Genomic DNA, 23370 nt, shown 5'->3' with positions numbered 1-23370 from the left:
TAACCCATAAAACATTTTTCATATTATATCTTTGCTAATTGAATTTCTCAGAATGCTTCTTTTTCTTCAACACAATTTCTAATCAATATGCAAGAAACAAACGTAACTATTCATGACTGAAGATTTCATAAGAACTAGTGGAAAACGAAACAGAAAAACAAGAAAACCCTGTCTTTAAATGACTGGGATTGAGGAGTAAGTCCAGAAGGAGGAGCTGCACATGGTAACAGTATGAGGCTGTATTATAGAAAAAAACAATGCTGGAGAAGGCTCAGAGGCAATTTTGACAAGCAATTCAGTAAGAATTCCTACTGTTACCATGATCCATAACTGAATCTGCAAGCAGTAGAAAAAATAATTCAGGATGCAACACAGAGCATGAAAACAGTAAAGCTTTGCTTCCTTAGAGTTCAACCTTCCTGAATGTTGGTAAATATGGGAGAATACAATAGAGATTCCCATCAAAACAAGAACTAGAACATGTAGTTTACTGTAAAAGCTTTTTTTACACTTTTGAAAAGTTTAATCGTTTTGATTTTTCAAGCAGAAATACTCACCATCTCTGGCTCATATATCACACCAGTAAAAGTAAAACCTCTTTGATTTCTTGTAAACAATAGTTTTCATAACGTTGTCTTCACTGAATCAAATGCACACGTCTCTCAAGCAGTGTGTAAACTCTTGGAACACAGCAATTGGACACTGTCTCTCAAAGTTCCAGATTAAGATTCTGAGAAACACACATTATGATTCAGCTAAGCACAAATTGCTAGGCTCAACACCAGCCAAGTTTCATGAAAGCGGATGCCTTTTGTTACACAGGGAGCAATTACCTGCAGTTCTAACTTTCTTTTATGGAGAATTTGTTCAAACAAACTCATAGTGCTGATTAAATTAATTCTGAACAGGAGTGTAGACTGTGTTGAAAAATATTTCACTCCTTCCTCTGAATATTTAACAGCACACTGAAATAACGTGGATTTTAAAAGTTGAGATAAATGTAATGTGAGTTAATTTTATTTTTATAAATGAGTCTACTGCTCAATGAAGTAATCTGGCTTGTCTGAATGGTGTAGGGAACCTGCTTTGGCACGGGGGTTGGACTCAATGATCTCTTGAGGTCCCTTCCAACCCCTATGATTCTATGATAATCTGTAATGTGAACTACAGATAGAATTCTACTATAGAGTTTACTGTCAGAATTTCATTTCACAGTATCAAAAAGATAACATGTTTAGATTCCATTTTTTGTTTATCAACACTGTTGTTTCCTGGCAGAAGTGCAATCATTCTCCATGTATCATAAAATACCTTATAAGAGATAATATTGATTTCATTAATATTACTTTCAATAACGACCCCTCCACTTCAAAACCACTCCTGAAGCATCAAATATCAGAACTGACAACTTCACACACACACAAAAAGTGAAACAACAGTGCAATCTCCCTGAATGAGTTTTCAAAGTTCAGCTGATAATACAGCTCAGCTAACAACATTGTAAACTCATTCATCTACAGTAAGTGTAACATGTCCACACAATCTTCAAAACTTCAGATAAAAGTTGTACAAACAAAACAAAATCAAAAAGTTTGTTGTGTGGGACACCTTTCCTGGAAGCTAACTATCAGATGATGGTCATGTAAAGACAGAAATCAACAATTCTGTTTTGCTGTTTAAGCATGTGTATATATACACACATATGTATAGAGAATACATATATCAGAATTTGTGTATTTCAGTTCAGTTTTTCCTTTTTCGTGCCACTGCTCGTGTAAGTACTCTTTCAAATATTTGAGCTTTAAATATGATCTAGTTCTTAAAAACTACTCTCAAGAATACATTACATAAAACACCAGTGTTTTTCTAGAAAGGTGAGTGAATTACTATGGGAGAGCTGTGTTTTGCTGAAAGTTTTCCACAACAGATGAAGAACTTCAGCTGTTAGAAGCCACAGATGCAGCTCAGTAGTTCAGACTCATTTGTTAAATCTCAACACCACAGAAAAACATGTCACGTTCAAGATTTGTACTAACATTGGTAACTTGGTCAGGAGTCCTGCTTTAGCTAACCAAACAAAATAAAATAGCAACAGCAATAACTCCACAGCCAAAAAGAAAATAGGAATAAACAAGATAGAACTCAGCTTTACTAGAAATTTGGCTAAATAAATAGAAGCTGAGCAGGTCCAGCAGTAAAAACTGCATGTCATTTAGTTCAAATATTAAATGCCAGCACCCACAGGAAAGAAAGACATTTCCATTGTAGCCTGGAAAGTTGTGACCTTTCCACATAGCTGCTTACCTCAAAACTACCAAAGACAGGAAAATTGAGGCTTTTAAGTTCCACTCTCAATTTTAAAAGTTATTAGTGGAAGTATCTGCTGTAGATAGGTGTTAATAACCATCACGTTCATAATTTAAAAAAAAGAAAAAAACAGGCAATTCCTGATTTGCATTGAGCTGTGTATAAGCTGGACAGTTTTAAAGCACTGTACAGTCACTTTGTACAAACAATATCAGGGGTGGGAATGATTACACTCAGTGGTACCAGGCTTCATGGATTAGACAAGCTACATTCTAGTGCATAGGAGTCCAACCTTTTGGCTTCCCTGTGCTGCATTCAGTGAAGTCAAATTGTCTTCATCTGGCTATACGTTGGGCACCCCTAAAGTCATTTATTCTCAAGGAAACTACCAAGTGTGATGAACACGCTAACACTGTTTAATAGAGCAAATTCTCAGCTACAAAACACAATTTTTCAGCAGTTACTGTGATAGACTACGCATCTGCACCAACAATGAACAAGACTTCACGTGCCATGCTCATCAAAACCTGCACCCATAAAGATGAACCACTGTTGCTGTTGCCACTGATGAAAGGCACCAGCCACTGCCTCACTGACTATAAACATAAGTACAGATATTAAAAAAAAAAAAAAAGACTTTACTGCTTGGTGCCGGGTGCAGCCACAGGGTGGGCTGCACCAACCATGGGCCAGACTTGCCTTTAACATAAGCAACAAGATGAAGTCTTTTCTCAGTCTACTTCTGAACAGCGTGCCTAACACAGCCGCACTTCGGTATACTGACATCAGTGTTAATTGTTCTGAATGCAGCTGGCTGTGTTTGTGCTGTTTTAAACCACACCTCTCCCTTATGCCTGAGAAATGGAAATAGATTCAATTACACATTCAGCAAAAATCAAAAATTATTTCATTTTAATTGACATGCAAATGGCTACTGTCAACAATTATTCATATTCATGTCTGACTTTTTGCACATAAAAGAGTATAATTACAGTTACAGTTGGCTGAACAGTAATGCAGATATATAGTTGTAACTATTATTCTCTTTGTTTCCTCCATCTTAGTAAATAGTTTTATCTCAACCGATGAGTTCTACTTTTTCTTCTGTGTTTCTCTTCCTCGTTCAGCTAGGAAGGAAAGGAAGTGAGCAAATGTCTGCAAGGTGCTTAGCTATCTGCTGGGTTAAACCGCAACAGGACTAAACAAAACCACTCTTCCCAAAGCAGACACACCATAAGACTGATTTTCTCTAGCCGTAAGATATATCATTCAATTATCCTAATTACTCTTTAACCAGACATGCTCTTCTGAGTCCTGTAAAACTTTGCGCCAAGCTTGACAAGGTTTTTACAAACTTCAGTGTACAAACATCATTCAATCATAATTATCATCAAATCCATCATCAAATCATTTGAGTTGGAAAGAACCTTTAAAAGTCATCTAGCTCAGCTCCTCTACAACAAACAGGTATATCTTTAGCTAGAACAATTTTCCTGGAGCCAGGACAGGACCACCCTGGCTTTGAATGTCTCCAGAGACCGGGCACCCACCACCACTCAGGCAGGACTTCTCCTTGGTGAAACCATACTGGTTGGGCCATCCCCCCCCCCATCTTCCCGAGCTATGCCAATCCATATCTTTTCCACAGTTTTCCCCAGCACAGAGGTGAGACTAACAGGATGGTTGTTCCCTGAGTCATACCTTCCTAGACTTCTCAAAAACAGGTGCAGCACTGCCTTTTTTCCAGTCACTTCACATAATTGCTATGACTTTTCAAATATCATTGAGAATGGTTTGGTGACTACATCAGCCAACTTCCTCAGGAATTCCGTCTTCAATACAGGAAGAGTAAAATTCCATCAAAAATCTCTAATGAACACCTTGAGAACTCACTAAGAATTGCAGCCACTGCCATCAATACAGAGGGGCAGCCTGACACAATGGCATCTGACATGAAGCACACATGAAACAAAGGTGTGGAAGTAAACTCCTCCATGGAGAAAATGTGGCACCCATTGACATTCACTGACTCTTGCTGAATATTTATAGAGATCAAACAGCAGATGTGTGCAGCGGCAACAGCTAGCACATTTAAGCAGTGGTGTTGGCAGATCACTTCTGCTGGTGCAGAAACGTGCTACTGCAGCAATCAGGTTCATCAGTGGTGAAAATGAATAGCTAATGGTGGTGACAACACTGGAAAACACTGTTGCATAGCTGAGAATTCACTATATGAAGTAGTCTTATTGTGCTCTTTGTATCTGTGGTAGTTTCCACGAGAACAAATGGGAGGTGTTACTTTCAGGGCAGTCAACATATGTTGTATATTCAGCCCTAAACAATTCATCTTTACCCAATGCAGCCCAGGCAAGCCAAAAGGCTCGATACCCGTGGTATAATGCTTGATATGTAATAGCTCAAGTCAAAGCTATATTACAAGTGATGAGGAGGAAAAAAAAAAAAAAAAAAGACTACATGTGATGTATAAAGGAGTACTATGGCTGGAGAACTCACATGCTTTAGAGACAGGAACTAGTATTGTTGGTTGGTATTTGGTATCAGTGGAAGTGGTTAAAGAAAAGAACTCTATTTTTTTTTTTTATAATAATAAAGAACCTTAGCTTTTATCTTAGTAACACAAGACATTAATAGCATGTCTGAATATAATGCAAGGTATCCGAAGTGTAACACTGACTTGCACTTGTTCTTGTATCATAAAGAGATACAGCAATCCTGAAAGTTCAAGCAAGAAGAGCATCAGTGCTTCCCAGCAGTCTGTCACTCAGTTAAACATGAAAAGTACCCTGAAGTTACTAAAGTTATCATACGTTTTCATCATGACAAGAGTTAACTTCTGGTTCTGTAAGCCAGGATCCAAGCAGAGCATCTAAATCCCACTACACTCCAACTAAGAAAGAGATTTGGCAGCATATGAAGGGTTTCAGCTGCTTCAGAAGTGGTGGAGTACAGCTCCTCTTAGCATGAGGGCTGGATGTTCAAACAGAAAGTCACCTCTACACACCACACAACTGATGCTACACGGCCTAAACAGGACACACTGATCACAGCAGGCTCAAACAGGAAGCCTCAGTCATCCAGGAATCTTAGAAGTGATCATGTACTGGTCCAGAGGCAAAGATTTCAAATATTACCAGAGGAAGAGACCACATGTTGAAGAGGCCCCACTGTACAATCAGCTACCAGAAAATGAGAAGCAATATGTCTTGTTCACTGATAGGTCCTGTCACTGTGAGAGAATGCATCAGAGATGGAAGGCTGCTGTACAGAGTCCTGCACGACAATTTGCAGACACTACTGATGGAGAAGGTAGACTGAGCTAATGTGAAAGACTGAAGGCAATCCAGCTGGCTTTAGATATTGCTGAATGAAACCTGTGTCAGTGATCTCCCTCTGTACTGCCTCGTGGATGGTGGCAAATGCCCTGTGAGGGTGGTTACAGCAATTGAAGCAGAACAACTGGCAGCACAGTGACAAATCCCTCTGAGAAGCTGCACTGTGAAAATATATTGATGCCCAGGTGGAGAACATGGCTACAAAAGTACATCACAAAGCATTAAAGGAAATGTGCTGAGCCAGCAATGCTGGCATGTGCCTGCAGTAGCCCCTGGCATGTCTTTCCTTATAAATTCCTTGTTCTTTCAACTTTAAAATCCTATCTGAAAACGAACTCCTACTAAGTTGAGTTGATACTTCATCTCTTCCCCTTGTCCACATTGATAGTAAGGTTTTTTTTGTCCCTTGGATTTCATATTATGATGCCTCAGTAATTGGGACACCCATACACTCAAGAGCTGTGTTACTGAAGATCATCAAAATAACCATGTCATGGCTTTATGATTTTTGCTATTTAAATTTCATATCATAACATCACAGTGCACTGGGAGTTAATGCTGCAGTTCCATGAATTACTGACTGCTCCAGGTACCTGCTCTCAGAAGAGAAAGAACAAACTACAGCTCCCTGAAGACTTCATTATTCCATTTTCCATTCAGAGAGAAAGATAAAACTGACTAAGACTCATGAGAGTGATTTCTCCTTCTGCTTATCTCTGTGGTGTGTGCTCCCTAGACATCTTGCCTTCAGAATTAGAGTAAGGTCTTCAGTTTCTGGACGCTCTCATGTATTTCATTTATTCACTACAATTCCAATTATTTTGTATGATAGTGGAATGTGAGATAGTACATCATCATATTTAGTGTATCAGTTCTCTCTCTTAGCTCATCACCACCATTTTGTTCTCAAGCCCTTCTTCCTACTTCATTTCTTCTCATTTTCCCTTTTCCCAGGGCATGGATCCCCCTGCCCCACTATTCATGGAACTAGGCTAGATGGGGCCAGAACAGTGACAAACCAGCAGGTAGAGGAAGGCTGCTAAGATTGGAGGTACACAGATATGGACTGGCAACATAAGGGAGAACTGCTTCCAGCTCAGCACACCCATGACATCTCAGGCTACCAAGGAAGAGATGCAACTCATAAACAGGCTTGAGATCAAGGGTGGACTTGACCACAGATCCTATTGCATAGGTTATCAAGGAATTTGGCACGATCACTTCAATTAAGCAAGCCAAGTGGATAAAGCCTCTCTGGTATGGAGAATAACAGCTGAAATATAAATATGAAGAGGCCCAGCAAACTGATTATAACACCCTCCCACAAACCCTTACCAACAAGAGCTATATGCTTACAGCGATGGAAGCAGCTATTGGATGGCTTAGAAACACATCTCATGCACATATCTCTGCCTGAAATATTATCCCAGGCCTTGAGAAGCAAATCTTTAGAAAACAAAGGCTTGCTAATGTTTGTGGGGGTTTTTTTGTTTGTTTGTTTTTAATCTATGCTAAATAAGTATTCATGGTTGAGATTTAAATGTACTTACTAAATTTCCAAGCCTTTCTCCAGTGAAGATCATTTTATCAAGTAACAGTTACCAAGCTCTGATGAGGTTTCTACTAGCATAATCAAGCTCCATTAAGCATGAGTGGCTCAGAGAAGGAAGCAGCAAAACTTCAGTCTCTCTCCCCTCACCTCACAACATAAGTGGCTATATCATAGCTGAGGACAAAAAAACAACAAAACAATTCTTAAAAACCTCAAAAGTCTCACACATTTCAGAATGCATAAAACAGAAAGGTATAGTGTTGTCTCAAGCTGCAATTACATATTGAAAATTAACCTTGACTTAGGATATAAAAGTAGCAGACAACAAAGACTACACACCAGTAAAGAAAAAGAGGTAAAATATAAATAGCCAAAAGGAGTACACTGTATTTCCCTGAACTTTGCAAGTCTATTTAAAATAAAAATGTTCACTGATTCTCTAGGTATATAAAGCTTCAAAGAAAAATCCTAGTTACACAACAGGGTCACCGTATACCTATTATACATTACTCAGACAAAAGCATCACTTCTTACCAATTACATTTCCTCTGGAAGAATAATTTGATAGCATTCCATCATGCTTATCAATTACAATACAATCAACAATTCTAAGTCTTATTACAGAGACACCACTATGGAAATGCAAACGCTTTTTAGACATGAATCCAAGCTGAAGAACAATCTGTTCACTTTTCATTAAAGATGACTCAGTGTCAGCTTTGTCTCTCTTTTATTTCATTAGTTGTATGAAACAGAAATTAGTATGAGCACTATGGGTACTAACCTCCCCACCCTCCCTCAGTTAAGTATTCTCTGGACTATGTGGCTGATCAATTATTTGTATAGAATGAAACAGTAGCTTCACACACAGCACCAGAAAGTTCAGTTTTATAGTGAAAAATCCACTGATGTGATTATCCTAAAGTGGATTGTTTCCTTTAAAAGAAGCCCTTGCTGCAATAACAGTAATTGCAACAATCTATTTGTGATAATGTTTTTCTCATTATAGAATGCACAAATCTCTGTGGATATCTTCTGATCTACCAGTAGTACAAAGCACAGTAACAAAGCAGCAGAGCTTTAAAACCAACATTATCTATAGTTGAAGAAATCTGCACAAGATTAAAGCAATGACTTGTCCAAAGCACAACCTGTTGCCCTGAAGCAAAAAAAGAGTGAACATCTTCCACCTCTCCTAGAAAAAACATTCTTTTTTTCATTAAAGTAAAAAAGCATCCTCTTAAAGAGAATATTTAACTTCCTTACTAGTACAAAATTAATAGATTAGCTGCTTTATACATGTGTTTTGAAGAGTCTGTTCTGTTTCTACCAGAATCAGAACAAGACAAACAAAAGCTTATAACAAAACCTATATTTTCATTAACATTACCATGTTCATCAACTAGAACAAGTATCACATTAAATCAGATGCAGAAGAATCAGATCCTGACTCAACTGGACAGTAAGTGGAAGGCTTTCTGTACCAGTTCACTTGAATTTAATAGGTTAACTCTTCATCAACAAATATCCTAAGTAGAGAGAGTCTCTGAGCCGAAAGGGACAGTCTCCAGATCCAGAAAGAGGGTCTTTTAGTTGACAATCAGACTCTCCAGTCCAATTTTGACAGTCTACAGTCCAACATGGATGCCTTCCAGACTGAACGAGACACTTTCTGGTTCAAGAATGACACCCTCCAGCCTGAAAGAGATGTCCTGCAGTCCGAACTCAACAACCCTCAGTCTCAACAAGATGGCTTCCAATCTGAGCAAGATGTCCTCCAACCTGGAAGATACACCCTCCAGCCTGAGCAAGACGTCCTCCTGTCTGAACGGTACTCCTTCAGAACTGAGTGAGGAACATTAAAGCACTGGGAGAAACATTTGTCAGAAGCCACCTGGTTGGTCAACACCAGAGGATCCATCAATCGCGATGGTCCTGCCCAATCCAGATCTCTACCTACTGTAGAGGGAGATAAGGTCCCTGTAGTACATGTAAAAAAAAAGTTGGGAAAAGCAGTTTGGGTCCTTCCAGCTTCTGGAAAGGGCAAACCTCTCTGTGAAACTGTCTTTGCTCAGAGACCTGGGTCCACATGGTGGGTGATGCAGAAGAATGGGGATGTTCAATGTGTACCACAAGGGAATTTGATGTTGGGGGAGTGCAGTCAGTAATTCCATGTATATGCTTGTATATATGGTGTGTGTGTCTATTTAATGCATGTTAATCAGTATTCTTCTATATATATCAAACATGATGTAGTGATGTGGAATAAGGGGTGGAATGTCATTGTTTTATGATTTTTGGTATTGGCATTCTACATCATAACATCATGTAGTGCATTCAGAGTTAAAGAGTTAATGCTCCAGCTCCATGGATCATCGATAGTTCCAGGTATACCTGTCTCAGAAGAGAAGAACTACATTTCCCAGAGGACTGTGCCATGCTTTGCATTTTTATGTGCTTACGCTCAGAGGGAAAGATAAAAACTGTCTGCAGTCACGGGACACTCTCTTTCCTTTTGGATGGACTCAGCAGTGGGTGCTCGCTGCTGTCCGCCTTCAGCGTTAGCGTAAGGCCTTTGGTTTATCAGACACTCCCTCTTGCTCATTTTATTTGATTTATTAGCTTCAATTCCAATTATATTGTATTATATTGTGTTATTTTGCTTTCTGATATCTATTTAGTAAATTAGCTTTCCTCCTCAGATCGTTGCCACTGTTTTGTTTCTAGGCCCATCTCCCTTTTCCCTATCCCCCTTCCCGGGGCATGGGTCCATGGGTCCCCCACACCAATTGTCACAGAACCGGGCCGAAACAGCCCAGTAAACGGTTGACAGTAACAGGTGCTTTCAAATTTCACTAACATAAAGCGTTAACCTACTAAGCTCCCACTTAAGTTTTGCTGGTGCGTCATATGACAGCGACTTCACTTCCTGAGTTAAAATTCCCTGTCTTTTAACTCTTCATCTAGTATGACCCCCAGGCAGAGCTTGCTTATTTCCTCAGGCATTAATGGAAAGCTACAGCATACAGAAAAAATACACTGATGCACTGAACTGTGTACAAAAATGCACACTGAGAAGTGACACCATCTATTAATGTAGTGAAGCTTTTCAAAGACAGAGACAGTTTTCTCCATCACACAGATATAATACAGCCCAGTGATGGCATGAACAATTTAAAGCCTTTGGAAGTTTTACAAATAATGTAATAATGAAAGAATATACAATTGTTGCTGGATTTGATCATTCTGCCCACTAACACTCACACATCACCATAGGTATAAGGTTATACTTACAGTTTGCCAGTGTGTTCACAACACTGCTCACATGCACTTTCCCTTCTTCAGTGTTGTTACTTTGCATTTTCTGTGATGTTAAGCATTTATTCACAAGAAGTCAAAGAACTGCCTCCTTCACAAGTTCACACTGCAGTAAATGGCTGGTGAACTGGATTGTGATGACTCATGCAATGGAAAAGGAAACTCCACACGTCAGTACTGTCCAGTCTAAAACACTGAACCTCCACAAGCCACTTCGTCCAGCACTCAAGACACGTAACACCGAAAAGCTAGTCCCATTACACAAGGTGTAGGGTACTTCTTCTAACTATGGCAGGTACAGATGGACAACTAACTATACCAGGCTGGCAGTGTCACATCTTATGTCATCATTCATGTCACATCTGATCTCTGTCCATTGCAGATATCCACATTTATTTTCACTTTAGCCTGTGGTCATTATATACATGAAAGTTTTTATTAATCTGTCAGTACTGTTATAAATGCTTTTGAAATCTCACTGACTTCAGTTAACTCACCTGCATGACCTAAAGCAAGCGAATTAAACCATGATGTATAATCTAAACAGATACAAATCACAATACACAATTCCAGTTATACCTCTGTAGGTAGCTTAATGTTATGTGCTTTATTGCCACTACAGCATCAGCCAATGCTAAACATAATCTTGTGTTTGATTACTGGTGGCTGGACAGTGTGCAGATTGAGAGCAGCCTTGTGGAGAAGGACTTGAGGGCAGTGGTGTATAGAAAACTGAGCACAAACTGACAACGTGCACTTACAGCTCAGAAAGCCAGAGACATCCAGGGCAGCATCAAAAGAAACATAGCTCACAGGTCAGGAGGCAATTCTCCCCATTTACTCTGTCTTGTGAGACACTACCTGCAGTACTCCTCTGTGGCTCCCAACATAAGGAAGATGCAGACCTTTTGGTGCAGCTCTAGAGGAGGCCACAAGGATGACTGGAGGGCTGGAGTAGCTCTCCTATGAGGACAGGTTGAGATCTGGGCTTGTTCGCTCTGAAGAGAAAGTTTTGGGGAGAACTCATTGCAGCCCTCTTACACCGAAAGGAGGCCTACGGCAAAGATGGTGAGGGACTCTTCATCAGGGAGCACTGTGATACAAGGGTGATAGTTTTAATCTAAAAGAGGTTAGATTCAGATGACAAATTATGAAGAAATTCTTCACTACAAGGGTGAAGAGGCATTAGAACAGGTTGCTCAAAGAAGCAGTGGACTGCCTTATCCCTGGAGATGTTCAAGAACAGCATGGATGGGGGTTTGGGCAACCTGGTCTAGTAGAAGGCATCTCTGCCCACAGGATATTATGTTTACGATCTCTTTCAACCTAAACCATTTATGATTATAGCCAAGAGAAGGGAAAACATGCTTCACAGACAACTAATTCAGGTTCTGCATCCAGACTTGCTATCAAAAGTAGTTCAGCTTCTCCTTTATACACTCCACCTGTCATTGGAACAGCAAAGTACTTTCACAAACACAAAAACAATACACAGTAGCAAAGTGATCTAGGCTTAAAAGAAACAAGGAAGCACATTAACAACACTAGCCTTTCCCAGGGAACTGAGAAGCTCCTTTCTGCATTCGATTAGCAGGACACACATACACACTGACAAGAATTCAAAGTACTTACATATACCCTGCTGGCCAACGGGGCTGGTTTTCATTGGGCTTCTTTATGTTTGTTTGCGATGTTTTGTTTTGTTCTTGATTAGCTAAAACTGATCACAGTCTACATGCCATGTTTGCAACTCTGCAGCTATTCAGAAAAGAAACAAGCCTCTTCCCACTTCTCAACTTTGAATCCTTCTCCCTGCATTTTTTCTGTTTGTAATAATTCCTTTAATTGTGTCAGTGTTGTTAGCTTTGATGTAATGCTTGCAAGATAAACAACTAATTCAGTGAGGCACCACTGACGCATACACAGTTCTAGAGTCTCACCAGTAACTACTTGCGTACTTTCCCAAATTCCTGAATGAACTCAAGAGGAAAATAAAGATTCCTCCAGAACAGTGAAATGGACTTCAAGACAGCCTACCATAATCTTTTTTTCATTTGGACTTTAACATTCATTTGATGCTGACTCACTGAGAAGTATGTTTGTTCTGAAATTTAGATACCCAACTCATACTTTCTGATGCAATCATCATGACTCAACCTACCATAAAAATAGTTCATTTTGGAATCACAGAATAGCCTGTGTTGGAAGAAACTCATGAGGGGCATCAAATCTAATTCCTCACTCTCAAAGGGTAACCTAAGAGTTAAAACATATATCTAGTAACATCCAAACGCTTCTTGAACACACACAGGCTGGGGTTTGTGATCTCTTCCCCAGGGAGCTTTTATCATTGTTTGATCACCTTCGCAATAAAGAATTTCTTAATAACCAATCTGAACCTCCCCAACGCAACATAATTACATTCTCTCCACCCCAACACCAGAGAGGTCAGCACAACCGTCTCTACTCCCCGCCACAATAAATCATCACTCAAATCTCCTCCAAGCAGAATAAAAACCAAAAACATCCCAAGAATCCTCAGTTATTCCTCACAAATCATGCTTTGTCACCACTTCTGTTGCCTTCATTTGGGCACATCCTAAGATTTTTTTTTTGTATCTTTTTTTCATAGTGAGAAACCCAAAACAGCACATACTACCTGAAGGGAGGCTGCACCAGTGATGAGAGTAGTGGGACAGTCATTTCTTTCAACCAGTTAGCTATACTGCATTTGACACACTTCAGAATAAGGCTGATCTTTCTGGTCATCAGTGCATGCTGTCAAATCATATCAGCCTTACTTTCAACCAAAAATCCCTAGATTCCTCTGTGCAAGGCTGCACTCCAGCCACTTGCCCCCTAACCTGTAAGGGCATTCAGGATTGCACTGTCCCAGGTGCAAGATCCAGTACTTGCTCAGTTTTATGCAGTTGACAATTGCCCAACACTCCAACCTAAGATCTCTCTGTAAGGCCTCTCTACCCCTACAGGTACTGATGGCTCCTCCTAAATTAGTATTATCTGCAAGCCTAATTCATATGCATTCAACTCCTGTGTCCAGTTCACAGAGACAAAAAAAAAAAAAAGAGAAAGAATAAAAAGGATGGCACTAACACTGAGCTTTGTCGAACACCACTAGTGACTGGTAGAGTCTAACAACACCCCTTTTACTGTAAGTTTTTGTACCTGACCCTGCTGGTAAGAGTACTATGTAATTCACCAGCTTTATGCTAGGCATTTTATTCTGAAAAGTAACAGGTAAGTGACTAGCAAAAAAATTTGCTAAAATACAAAATCTCCATATTAATTGTCTTCCTTTTGTCCACAACCTTATCATAAATATATATACATTCAGTTAGTAATGTAAAATGTACTAACTGAATGTACTAACTGTACATCCAGTTAGTAAATCTTCCCTTCATGAACCCACAATGGTACTGACCAATGACTGCATAATCTTTCCAGTTCTTTCCAGTGTCTTCCAAAACAACCTGCTCAGTAATTTTACAAGGCATTGAACAGAGACTGACAGGCTACCAAATACTCTTTCTCGCCTTCCTTGAAAACTGGAATAATATTAACTATCTTTCAGTTGCCTGGCTCATCTTTAGACTCCAAGGACTGCTGATAAATAAGAGAGATATCTCAACAGAGGGAACTATAGCCATATACAGCTATATAACACAAATTACATTAAAAGATACAGATACTGAGCTGCTACCAAACCTCTCTTTCCTGATACTTTAGAGAAACTTTGCTTAAGCTTTAAATAGTCAGCTACTATACTGGTGTCAGGCAACAGTATATAGGTAGATACATTTAATGGATTTTCCAGAGTTGTAGAGATGGAGAATCATATCATGAAAAGCATGTACAAGTCACAGATGGAGATATTCTTTAATTCTAGGTTTACACCAATGGATCTAATCTGAAGTTTATATTCTTATCCAAGTTACACACTTAAATTCAGCTAAATAGCTTTGGCTCCAGTGTTTACTTCCTACAATCTTCAGGTTTCAACTAACAAAATAAATTATAAGCAGATATAACATTTGGACACAAATGGCTTGGAAATAAAATTATTGTTCCTCATGGTCGTTAACAAGATTAGCTTTCAAAATACTTTGCTTACAGGGAAGACTCTAATAATCTGCATTTTATTATAGCTTTAATGCTTTTTAAAATATTTATGTTGTAGTTTATAAAAAAAACAAATCAAGAAGCTTTTCAGCTTCCTATCATATAGCTCCCTTCAAAGTTATTATTCCCAACAGATTTCATGACAGAGTATTGTCTCCCCGAATTAAAACGGGAGATAAATTCTGTAGAGAACACACAGTACTTAACACTTACTGCGTATTTCTTCAGCATTTCTAGCCAGGCTAACTTCAGGAACCCAAATACCCTTTCAAATCTGCCCCAGCTAAAAGGCTTGTTTTCCAAAGCCAGAAATGGTAGTTCTATATTTCTAGAGAATACTTAGCAGCAAACTCAGCTTTTGCCACACAACCTTTGAGTAGCCATTTAACAGTGAATTATCATTAACATTTATTTAACAATAAAAAAAACACTGAATAAAAGCTGGAAGCTTAAAAGCTTTGTAGAACAGGATAAACACACATACACAAAAAACACCAACAGAAAAAAATAACCATTTTGTTTAGATGGCAATCCCACTGGATTGGTAAAGAACTGTCATAAGGACGACAATCTATATTAAACAGTTTTTTTCCTACTCTATCAGTTCTTGGCAAAAATAAAAACCAGTAGGACATTACCTTTATAACCAAATTTCTTCCACTTAAAGCTAGTAAGAATATTTCTTTCTACTGGCAATCTGCTACCAGCTACAGCCAGGTGCTATTCCTCAGCTCTTAAACAAAGCAAGAATGTGCATCCTGGGAAGAAACCAAAGTACTGCTACATACTCAAACACTAACTCAAAGTTTTATTTATTACTCTACTGCAGAGTGAATACATTTAAAGAAGTGGAATAAAAACATGATACACTCACCACATTATGACAAAAGATCACTGCAACTAAGGTTGGAGGTATCAGATTACCTTAACATGCCATGCAGTAAGTCCACTAACTTTAGAAAAAGATGGCAGGTAAGTCTTTACTTGTTTGGTACTAAAATCTTGCTTTTAGAACCTGGTATATGGTAGTATGTCCACAGGTCTGTGACGCTTATTCATTACTAACTTAGCTGAGGTGTGTTTGACCCTAAGTGGACTTCAAGCAGAAGCAATTTTTAGCACTTGACACAGACTTCTCACCTGTTTCGGACAGTCTGTCCAAACAGGCACCTCACCACAAGGCTCTTGGACAGACCCAGGCTATAATCTAAACACACATCAACAGCAGCATAGACTCCACCTCTAAAAACAGACTGAAGCCTTGTCTGATATCACTCTATCACCAAAAAGAGATTACTGCTTCACTGTTTCTTCACCCTTAAGTACAATACTATTCCTATTAATCCAGAACTAACAGTGACTGTGAACATCACTGCCCATCGAATGGATGTGTCTGCCAGGCTATGTTTCTGATGTCAGCCTGATGTCCTCATGCCACATAAGAAGTGCAAGCAGCATTATTTATTCAAAGCTTTCCTTGCTCTTTCAAGTATATATTGGCAGAACCAAATGTACTTCCACAAAATTGTAATTCTCACACAGTTTTACTCAACAAGAAGAAGCAATATATCCCTGTCTAAGTTTCTGTATGAAGTACAACCATCTAATATTGTGGATATAGAACTCTTAGCTACAGTTAACAAAACAGCCATAGTTGCAAGGTCAGTAACTCCATTACTCAAAGTAAAGTAAATGCTTCATTATAAAAAAAAATCTTGATGCTGCTTTCTACAACAGTATAGCCACAATTCAATATACAAAAAGAAAAACAAATTTTCAGAAATAACTGACTATTCCTTTTTGTTCTTTTTTTTTCCATAGATATAGAAAATATTTCCCCCATTAAAAAAAATCAGAAGTGAAGGTGAATTGCAACAGATTTAAGTAGTCTCACTTCTTAGCTTTCCCAAAAGTTCAGCTTTGCCTGTGTAAGAGGCATCCTGAGCCTCCCATGTCATGACAGCCTGCAGTACTTTCCTTAGTGTTCTCACTGAAGAAATCTTCAACTTCCTGAACAACGTAGTCATTTTGAAACCCCACATTCAGCCATGTTTGCTCCCCCAGTGGACCTTACTACTTCTAGAAGCAGCGTGCACACATGCAGTGAGCCACAAACCAGGCTTTGCTGATGTTTGCAATGACTTGTAAAACATTAACTACTACAACCCCACTTTTTCTCATACACCTGAGAACCAACGGAAGTGAACATTAAGTAAGAATGTTTAATTGAAACATGTCACATATGCTTCTTCTGCCTCTCCAGGAAACTCCAGTCTTTATTAAAGACTTAAGTCGACTTCTTCAAGTTTGTTAACAGTTAAACAAAGGCCTCAAACAGACGAACGAAGCAAGTTCAAGAAACCAACTAGAACACAGAAAATATAAAAAATAATTTGTTAACTCAGAAAAATAGCGGTAGGTAATAGAAAACTGAGGTACACACCTTGAGGTCGCAAGAAAAAAAATGCCTCTCAATAAGTACATCCATGTGTAAAACAACCTTCTGCCAAGATTTCAGTATATTTTCTTTAAAATGAAGAACCTCTGAACTTCAGAAATGGAAAGAGATGAATAATTTATTTTTTAAGAAACAAACTATTACATTCGCTTAGTTTTCTCTTGGTTCTTTTCTTTTCTGTAGGAAAAGCCTGTCCCTCAGCTCAGATGGTGATGCACTCTGGAAGGAGGAGAGGCCAAAGCAGGAACCAGAGAAACAGCTGAGCACATGTCAAAAGACAAGCCTTCGGAATAAGCAGGGAAAAGAAGTTAAAATTTCAAGTCCTTCAACTCAGCAAGATCTACTTTTTAAGCAGTCCTTAGCTGACTTGTAAGGTTTGTCTCTTTGGAAGTAATCATCCTCCAGGAAAGGAAGTTCCCTCACTACAGCTTCTTAGCTCCACCTGACAAAACCTTTCCCTTTAAGAAAAAAAAAAAAAAAAGTGTCACATCAGCTTGCTCCAACTTCCCAAAGTCCCCAGGAGGAGGAGGGTATCTACAATCATTTATCTCTATTGGCATTCTTTTTCCAGGTTAGAATTAGCCAGCCAAATCAGCAAAAAGTTCTCAGGATAAACATTACCAAGAGACTGGACAGCACTGCAGGCTTCTTTAGTATGAAGTACATTACAAGATTAGGTTACTGGTGAAAACAAGGACTCTATAGGCTCGATTACAAGTGCAGAAGCTACAGCAGCTGTGAATAAAAAGCTGTGAGTATTTAAACAGAGTGCTAAGGAACAGCCAACAGCTTTTGGATTAAAGAATACCAGACCCGATGACACTTGCCTCATACTGAACTGAGTTCAGAAGATAAACTGCCCTGGCTTGCAAAGCCAGCCTACATAGTATTGCCCCTGCTTGGGCAATTCAAGAAAGTACAGCATGCGTCATCAGATCTTCATTACACAAATATTCCTTAACAGGTTAGGTTAGTGGTGAGGCACATTAGCTGAATTGATCAACTTGTCCTTAATACAGGCCTTAAAGTTAACCACAGCAAGGGCACGAAATCACTTTCAGATCCCTACATAATCCTTAGCCTAGCTGTGGCCAAACAAGACTTTCCTGTACCACGCAGATACTTCTTGAGCATTATCCTTTTTGTCTGGCCACAACCCTCACAGGTACAAAGGCCAAGGATGGGTTTGTTTGTTTGTTTTTTCTTAATGGATAGGGAATCCCCAAGTAACCAATTAAGCTGGCTTTAAGACTTTGAAAAACCAGGGCAGCACAGAGTGAACTTAATGGGAAGCAGATCTGGCCCACTATTTTAAGTAATCTTTAGACAGTAGAGGGGGGGAGAAGGGGAAGGCTTAAAGTTTTGCTTGAAGACCGCCGTGGCCATGAATATTATTTGCCCCTAAGCATATCTGTCCCAGTTTTGCAACCTGTTCCAGAAGAATACCAATATGAATACTTACAGTAACAAAATGCAATGCTAATGGCTGTTGAAGTGCATACAACATATGTTCTGAGTTCACAACTTGACAAATCACAGGTGGACACTTCTGCACTGATAACACAGCAGCCAGGACAATAAATCCTGGTAGAGGAACAACACACATGCTTCTAGCATCCTGAAAACACCACATAGGAAAATCCTGAGTCTGATAACCATTTGATTTTAACCAGATGAACAGACTCACAACACTATCTTGTTCATGCAGCATCTTAGGCTTATGCCTTCATTTAAAATTGACAACCAACACCTAAACTACTAGACTTGCATAGCCTGGGGAATTAAAGGCACACACTACATAATAATTCCTTCTAATGCCCAATGGAAAACCACAGCTGAAGGACAAGACATAAGTCAACAAATAATAAAACACAAATATGGGCCTGGCACTTCCTTGAGCTATAAGGAAGCATAAGGAAAACTACAGTTTATATCTGCATGGATTTCAGTAGTAAATAGCTAACTACAACACTAAGTCTGGACTTTAGAGCAGTCTTAGTTGGGACTTAATTTGGCTCCCTAAAGATAGAAAACAACTTCAAGCACATCCTTTTTCAAAGCTTCAGGGATGAACTAGTATTCCCAAGTTCCTTCACAGACAAAAATATTGTGTTAATCTATATTAATACAGCACTAAGTATGTTAAAATATAAACAGCTCATATCTTTCATGTTCCATGTAAACATTACTTAGGAGGACACTGCTTTCAAGAACATAACTAGCAGTAACATTCCCCCACTTAAACACTTAAAATAAATAAATAAATAAAACACAACAGAAAGGCACTTAAAACAACGAGCTCATGTCTGAAGTGCAGAACGTCAAGCTTAACAGTAAAGCCTGGTGAACCTGTAGACACAGGATGCTAGTGGTATGCCCAAGTTTTGTTACGGAAGAAGTGATAATCCCCAGGAACAAGCCAGCATCTGCCCTTCCTCCTTAAACTTTCAGAATGTAACAGGAAAACCTTCAAGTACTCACTCCATTACCTATTCTGGTCCATTCACAACTCCCTCAGATTCAGACAGACTAAGCACAAGACTCCATAGAGAATACGAGCTCTTCAGAGCTCATCTAGAAAAAGCTTATCTGCTTTCCAGATATCATGGCTTAAGTGGAGCCTTTTCGGGTGCTTTTACGTTATTTTACATTCTTTGGTATGGAAGCCTTTTTTCCCTCTAAGAGATAAAGCAGTGATACTTGACAGCAAACCTGTTGAACACTATTCAAACAATATTGTTTATGCGAGACAGTTGGGCTACAGCTAAATTGCTAACTACCTGTTCTACAAACTGTGAATTTCAGCTACTTGCTTACTGACAGCAGCAGGAACATCTTAATAACGTGTTCCCATTGGTACCTACTCACTCCTTGTATTGGAAACAAAGCTTAGCCTCACAGAGATCACTGCTTGTACTTTGTGCCCTACGATTTCACAATGATTCACTCCAATACACAATGAGATAAAAGTATTTCACATTACGTCTCCACGCTACAGAGTTAGGAAGTAGCGACTTCCACAGCATGCCCTGAGGTGCAGGCGCTGGCACATCCACACCTTCCAACGGAGGAAAGGAACAAGCTGGTTTTCTACTGTCTCTTCCAAATGCAACCCCGCAACTACAAAATACAGATCATGAGCGTTGTGCAGAACTGAACAGCAGTCCCCTATATATGTATGCATTTGTCAGCTGCTCTCTTATGTGGATACATGCCCTATCAGAGCAATGGGGCACTGGCCCATTTAAAGACCACAAGGAAGATCTTTAAAAGAATTAAGGAAATAAATAAATAACACACTGGATAAAGTCCATTATGTGATTCATAAATTTCCCACAGCTAAGTTCTGATGTGTGCTTCAAGCACGCGCAGCCAGGTCAGCTTCGCCACACGTGCCCTCTCTCCCTCTGCGAGCTGTTCCTCCAGGAGCACTTCGCACTCTGTCGCGACCGACTGTGTTGGACGTGCCCTTCTCCAAGCCCTCCCGGGAGGGACACATTACTGCACCGTTCAGGGCTGAAGCGACGCAGCCAGCGCGTCCCTCTGGCTGAGAGGACACCAAGAACGATACGTTCGGGCAACGGTGTTAAAGAGAGGCTTTGCGCACTGACCTTCCGCCGGCCAGCAGCAGCACGGTGACAGTCAAGCGGGCAGGAGTCACACCTGCCCTGCCCGGCGCTGCCCCAGCCACGCAGGGCCTACAGAGCACGCACCGCACCTCCCGGGACGGCCGCTCCCTGCGGCGGGGCCCGGGCACCTGCCGGCCCGCCCGCCCGCTTCTCCTTGCTGCCGGGCAGACGAAGTTGCGCGGAGCCGGGTGCTGACTTTAAAAGGGAAGGGGAAAAAATAGGCGAGAGAAAAGGCAACGCAAAAGGGGAAGGAAGGGGCCGCCTCCGCCGCAACTTTGCTCAACTCCCGGCACAACCTCGCCCCGCCGGGCCGGGCCGGGCTGGCTGCAGGACGCGGTGCTGGCGGGGCGGGATGCGGGAGGGCAGGCCCGGCCTCGGCTGCCCCCGCCAACGTGTCATCGTGGCCCAAGCGGTGCCCGTAGCCCGCCGTTACCTCCTCGCCGCCGCCGCTCTCCTCCGTGCCGTTTCCGACGCTCGCCATGTTCCCGCTCCGCCGCTCCGGGATGAACGCGGCCGCCGCGCCCCGTCCCGCTCCCCGCCGCCGAGTCCCCGCCTCCCGCGCTTCCCGGCCGCCTCCGCTCCGTCCGGCCAGCCCCGCCGCCTGCCCCGGCCGCCCGCTCCGCGCCGAGCCGCGCTCCCCTCCTTCTCCCCGACCGCCACACAACTCCGCTGTCCGCGCCCCCTCGTTTGCATCGCAGGCCCCGCCCCGGGCAACGCGCCCGCTCCCGCAGCCCGCCCTGCAGCCGTGAGGCTCTGCCGGCGTGCCTCGGTCGCCCTGTGGCTGCCGCCGGCCGCGGTAGAGCCCTTTCGGTGCTGTCTTCACGGGCACCGAGGGTGATGGCTGCCGCTGTGAGCGTCAGCTTGTGCCCGCTGCTTCGCGGCGGGAGCATCCGTGAGGTTTTCAACTCAGGGAAGGGCGGCTCCTGACCTGCCTCGTGCCGTGAAGGTATGCCACGATAACGCTTCAGTATTCAGCCTTCCAGGGAAGCTGAGCTCCATCACAAGCCCATCCCCAGGTGTGCTTCTTGGGCATGAAGCTGAGAAATCCGACAGAATAATTTGATGTGCCACTGTGTTGTGTCAAGCAGGTATTCCCTTTATTACAGACTGGGTGCATGGGGATCGATCACCAAACATACACACCAAGGGAAGCAGTAACTACACATTTATAGGCATAGTATATGCACATTCATCACATTTCCAAGAAATTGGTGACATCCCGCAATGCGGGGAGGGTCTTTCAGCCCATCTGGTGGTGTCTTTGTGAAACTTCCTTGGGGTTGCATTGTGTCCCAACAGCCACTCTGCCTTCTTATCCTCATGAGACTCCCCTATTGAGTTGCAAACAGCAGCCCTGCTTGCCTTCACTTATCTTCAATGGACCACGCATTTCTATGATCCCTGTGTTCCTTCCTAAAATTAACCTGTTTGCACAAGCTATGAGGCCTAGTCCAAACAAGTCTATACAAGTCTCCTTGATTTAATCCCCCCTTTTCTTTGTCCCAGGCAAATTCTTTTGCCCACAGTACCTCACTGTCCATTAGTATCTTCTAAAATTATTTTCCTACTTCCACCCAGTGCTTTATTTGCCAGGCCTTTCCAGCAGCACCAGAAGATACATTTTATTAAGTTAGCTTTGAGAAATCAAAAATTATCCTACACAAGTTCCTGTCCAATTTGTCAGTAAAGTTTTCTTGCCCTACCATCTCTGCACAAACACCAGTTTCCTAGTCCCAGTCTGCACTTTGTGACACCATCACTAAGTTAAAACAACCTCCCTGTGCAATGTTCCCTAATATCTGTTTATATTGTTATGTGCTTAAAAATCCCTACCTCTTGACCAGAATGTGATTAGTTCCTACAATAAATTACATTACCCTCCTGTCATCCTTTTAGAATGAACCTCGGGCCTAAGGCTTTTTCCACATCTTGTCCATAGGTACACCTCAACCTCATTCCTGTCCCAGTCCATGCATTCTCCCCCCAATTTCTACTGAGGATTCATATCTCAGTGTTTCTATTCCTCCTTGAGGCATAATAGTACATACCAAACAATCTAAAAGATTAAAGCTTTGTGCTATTTTCTGATTCATTTGCACATAGGTATTCTCTTGCATAGATAAAAACAGAGTTAAAGTTATTTAGAGTGTACAAACATTAAGCATTTTGTTTTCTTATCATAAGTTTCAATGGCTCTTTGTTGGTCAGTGTCCACTGAGTGCCTGGAGCCTTCTTGATCCTGGAGTAGTGTATCTGCAAAGGTGCTTCCTTGATCTTGATGGCTGTATAAAGTGGTGAGCAGGACTTGATAGGGTCCCCTCCACTTTTCTTCCAACGAGTCACTTGAGAAATTCTTAACACATACTCTGGATTAACTGAATGAATTAGAACTTCTAGTCCCCTGCCTCTAACAGCACTCCTTTACTAATTTTCTGTAGTTTCTGTCCTGGAGCTTGCACACACTGCACTATTGCACCCTCCCCTAGCTACTTGAGGTCCTCCTGATCGAGGCTTAACCGTTCTTCTTAAGAGAGCTATAGGGAGAGTTTGATACTGAGAGAGACTAGTCTCTTGACATATTCTGGCTATCTGTTGTTGAAGTAAATGGTTCAT

General features: G+C 41.0%; 1 protein-coding gene across 1 annotated transcript in view; it reads right to left on the bottom strand.

Moving 5' to 3' along the window:
* TTC39B (tetratricopeptide repeat domain 39B) overlaps positions 1–21271 on the bottom strand; it is a 74882-nt gene extending 53611 nt beyond the window's left edge. The window contains exon 1 of the mRNA XM_065745513.1: positions 21191–21271. Within this exon, the coding sequence (XP_065601585.1) occupies positions 21191–21238 (48 nt within the window). The 5' untranslated portion in view covers positions 21239–21271. The remainder of the gene's footprint in view (positions 1–21190) is intronic.
* Between the last annotated feature and the right edge of the window lie 2099 nt (positions 21272–23370).

This window comes from Cyrtonyx montezumae, unplaced genomic scaffold (genome assembly GCF_038088225.1).
Source record: "Cyrtonyx montezumae isolate F1298 unplaced genomic scaffold, pur_monq_1.0 scaffold_36, whole genome shotgun sequence".
In the NCBI taxonomy this organism is placed as follows: domain Eukaryota; kingdom Metazoa; phylum Chordata; class Aves; order Galliformes; family Odontophoridae; genus Cyrtonyx; species Cyrtonyx montezumae.
The sequence above is the reverse complement of the archived record's forward strand: the minus strand, read 5'-3'. Positions and strand labels throughout refer to the sequence as shown.